Source organism: Echinops telfairi, unplaced genomic scaffold (genome assembly GCF_000313985.2).
Source record: "Echinops telfairi isolate 266 unplaced genomic scaffold, ASM31398v2 ScPeMD7_443;HRSCAF=831, whole genome shotgun sequence".
Classification (NCBI taxonomy): Eukaryota; Metazoa; Chordata; class Mammalia; order Afrosoricida; family Tenrecidae; genus Echinops; species Echinops telfairi.
Genome location: NW_022104341.1, coordinates 16,963,426 through 16,974,382, shown reverse-complemented (window position 1 = coordinate 16,974,382; position 10,957 = coordinate 16,963,426). Strand labels below are relative to the sequence as shown.

Sequence of the window (10,957 nt, the reverse complement as noted above, 5' to 3'; positions counted from 1 at the left end):
ATCTACATGCAATACATCTTTTGTTCTCTTGACTGCTGTTTCCATGAGCACTGATTGTGGGTCCACGCAAGACAAAATCCTTGACAATTTCAATCTTTTCTCCTCTATCATTATGTTTATTATTGGTCCAGTTGTAAGGATTTTGGTATTCCTTACGTTGCGTTGTAATTCATTCTGAAGGATACAATCCTTGATCTTCATCAGTAAATGCTTCAAGTCCTCCTTGTGTTTAGCAAGCAAGGTTGGGTCATCTGGATTCCGCAGATTGTTAACTACCCTTCCTTCAATCCGGATGCCACATTCTTCTTTATATAATCCAGCCTTTTTGATGATTTGCTCAGCATACAGATTGAACCAGTATGGTGAGAGGATAGAAAGCTGAGACACACCTTTCTTGATTTTAAACCACTGGTTTAAATTTTATGTCAAATACTGAAAGCCTAAACAAAGGCGCAAGCCTGGAAAGTGTTTAATTCTGTCGTACATATGATTTCTATGAGTTTGTAACAACTCAACAGCAGTTATCAGTAGCATTATAAATCCAACCGTTTTTTAAATTGAAAACATTACATATAAACTTATAGTTTAATTAATACATAGATTTTAAAATACACAAATCATAAAAAATTTACTCCGATGATGGTCTTTGTCAGTTGTGGTAATAATTCCACTTGTGGAAGTTTCTGGGATCATCTGAATTATCCCTGCAAATAGGATGGTGTTTCTAGTCAGAACATTAGTGAGAGTGGTCTGTTGGGTACTTTTTTCCTTTATAAATTTTTGGTCACACCTCACTTTCTCAAATCTGCCTACCCACTTTAGCAAATGATGAACAGTTGGACCCATGTGTTCCAACAACGGAAATGCAGCACACCAGTGGGCCAGGGCTGGAGCTCCCACGTGGAGCCAGGGCGCCTCCCAGCCGCCACACCGCATCCCAGCGTCCCAAAAGCCAGCGCCGGGAGTCGGCCCGGAGCGCCCGCCGCGCCGCGCATGCGCGCTGGCGGCCGGGCGGTGCGCGCTGCGCTTCCCGGCGCCGAGTTTCGGTACTTCAGCCTCAGGCCGCTTGCTCCGCTGCCGCAAAGCCCCAGCCCCCGGTGCGAGCGCCGAGGCTGCCGAGCCGCTGGGTGGGAGACGGCTTCTCGTCCTCCTTCCGCTTCGGCGGCGTGTGGGTGGTGGCCGGCCGCACTCCGTGGGGTCCCTCATGGCGGGGCAGCGAGTGGAGGTGGACGGCGCTGTGCTGGAAGGGGTGAGTGCGGAGTCCGACCCCGGCGCGGCGCGGCTGCGGGCCTGGCCGGGGAGGAGCGCGATGGCTGATCGTACTTCTCCCGCACCCCACCCCGTTGCAGGGTGGCCAGATCCTGAGGGTCTCGACGGCCCTGAGCTGCCTTCTGGGCCTCCCCTTGCGGGTGCAGAGGATCCGAGCCGGCCGCAGCTCGCCCGGCCTGAGGTAAGCGGCCTCGGCCGCCGGCCTCTTCCGGGGAGGTTGGCTGGCGGTGGTCCGCGTTGTGCTGCTTTGAAAGCGCCAGGACGAGTTAAAATCAGCCGGGGCGTGCGTTCCCCGGTGGGCGCCAGCCGTCGGCGGGGAATCCCCCACCCCCTCGGGCATTGCACGGCCCCGGCGAGCAAGATGCAGCAGGACCTGACTGCCTGTGTGGCCATTGTTCTAACCGGTGCATCCTCCGCTGCCTCTCGTTTTGGAATCTTAGACCAGGAAACACCCCTTTAAAATATGTTAACCTATTTCACTCAGCCCTCCAGGGAGCTGTGAATAAGAGTAGACTGCTCTGTTGGGGAGAGAGAAACACCTTGATGTTTGCCCCTTTCCTCAGCCTGGGAAGCTGGGTGTGCCGGGACTTAAACTCAGGCACCTGTTAGGAGAGGATCTGGATCGAAGCCAATCTGGTTCTTTGAGTCCTTATTCCGAGTCACGTGGCATTTTAATAGCTAAGCAGCCCGTGGTGGTCTCTTATTTTCTTCACAAAAGGCTCCTGTTGATGTGTAAACTTTAACAATCCAGTCCGCCTCTTAGGGAATGTAACTTATTAAACTGATTTGGATGTCAAAGACTAATCGGTTTAGGTGACACTAGTGACGTGTAGGTTGTTTTACTCTTTTGCCACTTCCAGTTTTTAACGAAACATCGTATGCATGTATATCCAACCTAACTGGATGCAACTAACTAAAACCCACGCTCACTTCCATCCAGTCCGCGCTGACTGGTGAGGACCCTGTAGGGCAGCTGGGCGTTTCTGAGACTAACTCTTTAGGGGAGTGGAAAAGCTAGTGGTTTGACTGCTCACCTTGCAGTACAGCCCAACTCATAACCACTCCACGTTCCCCAGGCTCCCCACTGACCTCAGAGGAATCCTGATAATTGCTTATTAGCCATTTTTTGGGGTGCATACAAAACACAAATGGAAGTCTTTCCCGTTGAAGGTTAGACATGACTGTTAGGTTGCTGATGCGGTTTTATAAATGTGGCATAAAAGGTGGGGATCTGGGCAGTCCCCATGCACACGTTTTGATGCAGTATTATCACCTGAAGGCCTCAACATCTGTCTGGATTGGAAATGATTCGGGATTTGTGTGATGGGCAACTGGAGGGTGCTGAAATTGGCTCGACAGAAATAACCTTCACACCAGAGAAGATCCAAGGTGGAACCCACACTGCAGATACGAGGACAGCTGGGTATGTAGCACAGTGATGTACAGCCTTGGTGTTAGACTCGGGTTCAGATCCAGATTGTCCTAGATTTCTACCTTCTTTTTCATTCTTTTTAGATGGAGATAAAATGCTTACCTCTCAGATTTGAACATAGTATATATGTAGAGGTCTGGGGACCTACATGTTCATTTAGGATTTTTGCATGTGTAATTTAATACATGGGAGCTTCAATAAGGTTCATCAAAAAAAATTCCATTATCTTTTAATTCCACTTTTCCCATGAACTTTTTGCAGCTGCCTCATCTGTAGCCTATTGATTTCCTTACTTTTTTTAAATACTTAAATAGAATATTTGAAATTAAGTTTTCGTATGCTGTAGTTTTAATAATTTTTACCTAGTAAATTACTTATTGGCTTATAGCTAATTGTGAATTATATTCTGTTAGTGTTGGTCTACTTATGTTTGCTGTCTTTTAATAGGTACTTAAGAGGAGCCCTGGTGGTGTAGTGTTTAAGTGCTCGGCTGCTAACTGAAAGGTGGGTGGTTTGAACCCACCAGCCACTCCAAAGGAGCAAGATGTGGCACTCTGCGTCCATAATTGGGAGCCCTGTGGGGCAGTTCTAGTCTGTCCTGTAGGTTTGCTATGAGTGAGAATTCACTGCGTGGCAGCAGGATGGTTTTTGGTTTATGTAACCCTATTTAGAAAATGTTCTATCTGATCCCGATTTTTCCCTCATTGGGAAATGATGCTGAGCAATTAAATTGGACACTTATCATTTTCAAGAATCCCACCTTGTGTTGAGAACATTTTTGTGTTGTCTTACGGTGGCATTTGGCTGCTTGTTAATTGAATAGTATCCTTTCCCCAAATCCTATCTATTTACTAAGAAACTTGATAAAATAAGAAATAATGTTGTAAGCTTGGTGCCAGTTTTTATCAGAAATGATGGTTTTGAAGGATTAGGATTTGCTTAATTTAAGATTATACTAAGTGTTCCTTGAGATTTGCATTATGAGGTAAATAGACCTCAGTGACATGGCAGCTTCTGCTGGACCAAGGGAACTTTCCTGTAGGATTTAAAGAATTTTGAGATATCTTTATAAGAAAGATATTATTTCCAGCATTCTCCAACAATAAAAGGGGAAATGATCTATAACAGACTGTCTGGAAAGTAATTAAAGCAGAATCAAAGACTTTCAGGGCTGCAAAAGGGAAAATAGAAACCATATACACCAACCTTGCTTCCTCTTTGTGCCAAGGAAATCAACTTCCCATGGAGTTCAGTGGTTGACTCTTAGCATAGGGATGTCAAACTGGCGACCACGGGCTGCATGCGGCCCCCAAGGTAATTTTTTGTGGCCCACGATGCTCTGAAATAAAATGTAACTAGGGAATTGTGTGTACGGTATTGCCGCGTCTCCCCTAAGTGCTATTTTCTTCACAATTTTTTCTATTATCATTTTATTTCAGGGCATCATGGGTCACAAAAAATTTACCAGTTTGACACCCCTGTCTTAGAGTCAGGGTCAGAATTGGAATCCAGGTTTCCTGCCTCTTGATCCACAAGAGTCTGGAAAATTAAAATTAAAGTTGATCATCCAATTTGATTTAGGAGATTAAAACAAATAGGATCCTAGCAAGAAAACACCTTATTTATTCACATGCTACTTATTACTGAAACATGAACTTTGAGACAAATTATTTTCATACTTTCATACTGTCTTCAAATTAAGTTTTTCTTTATTATTCTTAGAATCTAGTTTTATTGGGAGGAAAATCTTTTAGAGGAGTCCTGTAAAACTAAGACTGCTTCTTAGGGGCCATTGAGTCTGTTCTGACTCACATACAACAGAAGGAAACCCCACCCCACCCTGTGGTAGCTTCACAGTTGTTCTTATGCTTGAGCGCATTGTTGCAGCCAGTGTGTCAGTCCATCTCCTTGAGGTCTTCCGCCTTTACCCTCCCCTGTACCATACATGCTGTCCTTCTCCAGGGACTGGTCTTTCGTGGAAACACATCTAAGGTACGTGAGAGGAAGCCTCACCATCCTTGCTTCTAAGGAGCATTCTGGCTACACTTCCAAGACAGATTTGTTTTTCTGGCAGTCCCTGGGACTTGGAATATTCTTCATCAACACCATAATTCACAGGCATCAGTTCTTCTGCAGTTTTCTTCATTCATGGTCCAGCTTTCACGTGTTCGTGAGGTAATTGGAATGGCTTGGCTTTGATCAAAAGCACCTTAGTCCTTAGAGTGACACCTTTGCTCTTCAACAGTTTAAAGAGATTTCTTTACTGCTATTTCCATGCACATTGTTTATAGGCCCAAGCAAGATGAAATCCTTGATAACTTTCGATCTTTTATCGTATTATCCTGATGTACTTGGAGAGACTAACAATGAGAAATACAACAGTTAAAACTACCGCTTATAGACAATCTTCCTCTGGTTCCTTGAGGCTTCCTCACCCCCCACTATCATGACCCCAGTCCTGCCTTTCACTGCGGGGTTAGACTGGAGCATATACACAGATACAGATAAGAGATAGGAACTCAAGACACATGGAATCCAGGAACAGAAATGGGACTAGCGATCCCAGGAGGGTTGGGGGAAGGTGGGGAGGAAGGGGGAACTGATCGTGATGATCAACACGTAACTACCCGCCAGCCCCCCCCCCCCAGGGGGAGGAACTACAGAACCCGTGGGGGAAGGGAGACAGTAGTCGGTGTAAGATATGAAAATGATCATTTATAATTTATTAAGGGGTCACCAGGGGGGAAGGGAGGGAAAAAAAGGGGCTGATACCAAGGGCTCAAATATAAAGTAAATGCTGAGAAAATAATGATGGCAACATACGTACAAATATGCCTGATACAATTGATGTACGGATTGTTATAAGAGCTGTAAGAGCCCCCAATAAAATAATCTTTTAATTAAAAACAAAAAATTACCACTTATAGTCAGTTGAATATTTCCAAGTCTTTCAATTGCACTACATTGAACTTTTTGAGGACAGGGATTATAGATCTAATTCAATTTTGTCATACATTTCAGTCAAAAAGTATTTATTGAGTTAATAAAATTCTTTATCAGTGTCGGAGAATATCCAATTCAGTCCATATGTATTATTGCCTTTTAAAAGCAACCTAAAGTTTCATCTCAGTATGGGTCATCTATGTCAAACTCTTTCAAACTACAGTCTATTTACGAATATGCTTGCCTCCCCTTGACTGCTCTGCCTTTCTGCTCTGGTGAGTTACGGAGACTTCCTGTAGGAGAGCTAGGCGCCTGGCATTGTACCCACAGGACTGAGGCTTTGAGCCAATTTCTGCTGGCTGTGGGATGCCTTATTAAATCACACATGTCTTCCAAACCCCCTCTCTGAGCCCTTTTTCTCTCTTCCCCTTCTACTTCACCCCACAACAATTTTGAGCTGTAGGGCTTTAGTCCACATAGGAGCTGGGAACTCAAAATAGGGGCTGGCCAGCTGGTACTGTTTGTGTCTGTTCCCTCAGCCCCAGGCTGTGAGATGGTGCAGGCCAGCTCAGCCCAGCGTCCTAGAGATCCTCCTGCAGAGAAGGGTGCACTGCCGTTTCTGCAGCCGTTCTACTGCTGTGTTCATACGAAGGATTGTCGAGCATCGATTTTTTTGGGGGGGCGGGGTGCTATTTTAAATGCACAGTGTCGGATAGTCAATAGGTCGGGAGTAAGTGTGTTTCCCCATGGGCTCAGGCACAGGAGCAGTTGTGAGGATGGCACAGGGTTCCAGTCTGTCCTGCAGAGGGCCTCTGTGGTTTGGAACTGACGGATGGCACCTGACGACAACAATAATAAGTGTGTTTAGGAAATTTGATCAAATAATATCATTTCTTGTACTGGTGTTTCACATTATTTAAATTTTGAGGCTCAAATAGACTAGTAAAGTAAGTTTCTTAATGTAAAATGTTCAATGATCAATTTTTATAGTCTTATTTAAAATGACTTCTGTTTTTAATCGTACACTCCATGATGACAGGAATTGTAGCATAACTTGGGGTCTAGAACAGGGCCTCCATGTACACGATAACCAAAACTCAAAGCCAACTCATTACCGTCAAGTGGCTTCCTCCTCATAGGGCCCTCCATCGGGTGCCGGAGACTCGGCTTTACAGGAGCAGACAGCCTCATCTTTCTCCTGAGGAGCAGCTGGTGGGTTTGAACTGCCTACTTTGGGTCAAGTCCAACATCTAATGCATGTCATAAAGACTCAGCTACAATCAACCGAATATTTCTGTACCTTGACTGTTTTAAATAGAATCCTTTATAAAAGCACTGTGAAGGTGTGATTTTAATCACTTAGTTTGTTTTTTTATTTCTGTGAAATGAAGAACCTGTGTTAGAACCTACCCAGGGTCTTATAGCTAAGAAGTATTTATTTTAGGCTTTGATTCAAACCCAGATGCGCCTATCATTTAAAGCTGGTTCTTTATCCATGTGTAGCACTGTGCTAAATTCTTTTAGATACTGTCATTTCTTTAAACTTAGAGGCATGAGCCTGCATTCTCAGTTTCCTGTGCCTTAGCTGATGCCAGTGTGTAGTAACACAGCTTTCTTTACTAATTTGAGGCCAGACTTTAAAAGAAAATATGCTAAACCTGTTCTGCCTTCTTCCCGCTAGGAGTGTGTGCCTCTTGATGCAAGTCTCAATGCCCTGTGTTCTCTTTGCTGCTTCTCCATCAGAACTGCATCTGAAGGGTGGAACCAATGCTGAAATGGCCCCCCAGATCGATTACACAGTCATGGTAAGGGCTTTTCTTCTTGTTGACCACCGGAGATTATCGCATGCATTCTTCTCCGCCAGTCTCTGTTCAAATATAGCCTGACCATTTCTCTGTACCTTCCCCTCTCACTTCTCTCTGCGTCCAGTTCTGTTGCTGGAGAGGGTGGGGTTGTGCTTACTATAGGTTTTATTATTTTAGAACAGTATTAAAAATCTTAATTACAATTAATATATATATATACTAGGATTATCATTTATAGGGGGGAAAAATGCTAAAGCAAGAGTGAAATGCCATGCTCTGCCTTTAGGTTTTTAAAATGGTGAAACTAAATATTGGTCTGCTTATATACAAGTAGTAGAAGAGAAAAGTAGTATAATCCTTTATCTTCCTCTAGGTGTGGTCAGTTGTGGTTGTTTACAATAAGGTTTATCATTGTAGTGTATCGCTTTGACAGACACACACAGTCCTGAAATGCCCACAACAACAAAATCCCCTCACTTCAAAACTTCCTCATTGTCCTTTGTCGTCCATCCTGTCCCTAGCCTGTCAGAGTTTTGCTTTTTTCCTCCACCAGCATGGAATAATACAGTAGGTAGCATCCCCTTTGAGACTGTTTATCGGGAATTGGGAGAAGGTTTACAGAGCAGATTGTTTTTCCGTTCAGCAATTCATACACCTTTTATTTCACATTTTAATGGTGCAGTCCCTGGTATAACATCTCTTACTCAATTTCCTTCCTTTAACTTTCTGAACTTTATCTTGGGGTAAATGCTGTACTTTTGATCTCAAATGGCTGATTTTTCTAAGGAGTAGTAACCTTTCTAGTGTTACCGTTCCCCTTATAGGCCTGCCTGTTTGGCTGATGGTGAGTTCAGTTCTGTACTTGAAGGGTGACTAGGGCATTGAGTCGGTTTCTTTCACTTCCTGTAATACATTTGAAATTTATACATGTTGTGTATATCAAAAGTACATTCATTCCTTTGTAGTGCTAAGTACTGTCCTATTGCACGTGTGCATCAGTGTATTTGTGTGTTCATCTGTTGGAGAACATTTGGGTGGTTTTCAGTTTGGGTCCATTATGAAGGAAGGCACTATAACATGCGTAGTTTTAAGTTCTCGTTTCTTTTGGCATTACTGAGGTCTTAGAGTGAAACGTATTTTCCAGGTGACTGGATCATATTGCATGTTCCCCAGGAGCACAGGAGAGCTCCAGCGAGCAGCATTCTCACACTACTTGATAGCCTCAGATTTTTATTTTTCTTATCATACTAATCCAAACCCAAACCTACTGCCATCAAGTTGACTCAGACTCACAGTGACCATATGCACAAATCTCTACAGGAGCAGGTAGCCTCATCTTTCTGCCCCAGGGTGCCCAGTGGGTTTGAACTGCTTAACTTGCAGTTAGTAGTCCAATGCTTATCTCATTAAGTTTTGTTATCCTGAGACTTAAAGTCCATCTCTCTTTACCTAGTAATTCTATTATTGTATTCCACAAAGTGCAACAAAAGTTACATGCTACAAGTATTTGACCGGAACATTATATAATAGTGAAAGCTTGTGCAGTGGTTAAGTGAATTATAATAGAATGTTATATGTTAACTCAATTAGGAAGTTTTATCATTTCATGATGTTGGGAAAATACTTACGCTTAAAATGTTAAATCGGAAAAATAAGGGTAATACATTTACATGCAATGAGATTTTAACTGTTTAAACAAAAATTGAAAAGGCAGGAATGTTTTTCACCAACATCTCTTAATTTCTTAGAGTATTATATTGAAATGGCTAAGAAAAATGGGACTCTGGAGTGAAATGAGCAGAGATTCAGTATCCAAAACCAAACCACTGCCATCAAGTTGATTCAGACTCCTAGAGGCCCTGTAGGACAGAGTGGATATGTCCTGTAGGGTTTCGACAGCCATGGTGGGATAGTGGGCTGTGCACTGAGCTGTTGATTAAGCATTATGAATCCGGTGCGCATGTGTGTGTGTGAGAGAGAGAGAGAGAAAGAGAAAGATAGATTAGATAGACTTGTGCAGCCCAGATTAATTAAATATTACACTTTTAATTTTAGCTACCTATCAGTTATCTCATTTAAAGAATGGAACTAGCCTAGACATTTTTCATATTACTGATTATAGTGTCTAATGCCTAGCTCAATGCATAGTACTTTTGTTTAATAAAAATATTTGTTATAAATATATTTACTGTTGAACATTGCTGATTGAAAGAATTGCACATGGATCTTTCAGGTTTTCAAGCCAATTGTTGAAAAATTCGGTTTCAAATTTAACTGTGATATTAAAATGAGGTAAGTTGCTTGTTTCTTAGCCCCTTTGATCCATTACTTGCACTGAAAGTTATGGGGTAAAAATTAGACCTACGAGAATTCATTTTGGAATTTATTTTTTTATGTAGTACATTTCTAGTAGGAAATAATTATACTTGCTGATTTAAAGCAATAAGCAGCAGGGGCATGGAAACCTCAAAGTAACTAGGCATTTTATTTGTTTCTCAGAGATTTTTTACGGAAATTTCCGCACTGAGTTTATTTTGTATCTGGTATAATGGGTGCCCCAGCACAGATCAATGCTCACTGTGTGCAGACAACAGACTAGGCATTATGGGACTATTAGCAGGGAGAAACCTGCCTTTCTTCTAATTATCCACAATACTGTCAGAATTATTTCCCCAGAAACAAAGGACATTCCGATTATTTCTCTTTGGGTTTTCCCGTCGGCTACATCCTAACGAGGCCACCGTTCTTGGCATGGCAGCATTTACGAACTTTGCAGTCAGGCCCCACTTTTACTTTTTGGCTTCATTCTCCCTCCCCTCCTGTTAACACGCCAGACGCTCTAACCGCGTGCTTGCTTACTGCTCCTTACAGCATACGCTGCTGCAGACTTTCAGGTCTTGATTCATGTTATTTCCTCCTCTTGCCCTGAAAATTATAAATCTTCCTATGTTTTTTCAAAATGAAATGAATTTCTTGTTGAACTACCAGTGAGCATGCTTCATGTAGTTATATTTACAACTTGACCTGTGGTCTGCGTGACTCTTTGGGGAAGCATCTCCTTGTCACAGGGTGATTTAATTGAATATTTGAGTACTGTCCTTCATCTTGGTGTTCCCAATATCTTCTGTGGACTAAAGCCCGCTACATAAATCCGTTGACGTTTTATTTGTGATTTGTTACTTAAATATTCATCACTTGTTTATTAAGCACCTACTTGGTGCCAGACCTTGTCTTGGGTTTCAAGAATGGAGCAGGGAACGGCATTCCTCCTTCAAATGTCTGTTATAAAAGAGCACTGTGAAACAGAATGTGCGAGTCTAGAGTATGTTCTCTGTCTGTGCTATCCAATACTGTAGTCACTAGCTACGATTAGCTGCTGAGTGTATGAAATAAGGTTTGTGCAATCTAAAATAGTGAACTTTAACTACATTCAAATAATCATATGTAGTGCCATTTAAGATGCAATTCTGGTCCTTCTCCATTTGGAGGAGAGCAGAGTGAAGAAAAC

The 10,957-nt window shown here is 42.6% G+C and overlaps 2 protein-coding genes across 2 annotated transcripts in view; one reads left to right on the top strand and one right to left on the bottom strand.

Annotated features, from left to right (window-relative positions):
• Positions 1-1,206, bottom strand: part of DBT (dihydrolipoamide branched chain transacylase E2) — a 60,292-nt gene extending 59,086 nt beyond the window's left edge. Inside the window, exon 1 of the mRNA XM_045292028.1 lies at positions 633-1,206. Within this exon, the coding sequence (XP_045147963.1) occupies positions 633-1,206 (574 nt within the window). The remainder of the gene's footprint in view (positions 1-632) is intronic.
• RTCA (RNA 3'-terminal phosphate cyclase) overlaps positions 1,128-10,957 on the top strand; it is a 27,542-nt gene continuing 17,712 nt past the window's right edge. The window contains exons 1-5 of the mRNA XM_004699232.2: positions 1,128-1,249; positions 1,350-1,450; positions 2,549-2,692; positions 7,326-7,449; positions 9,683-9,741. Coding sequence (XP_004699289.1) covers positions 1,205-1,249; positions 1,350-1,450; positions 2,549-2,692; positions 7,326-7,449; positions 9,683-9,741 — 473 coding nt within the window. The 5' untranslated portion in view covers positions 1,128-1,204. The remainder of the gene's footprint in view (positions 1,250-1,349; positions 1,451-2,548; positions 2,693-7,325; positions 7,450-9,682; positions 9,742-10,957) is intronic.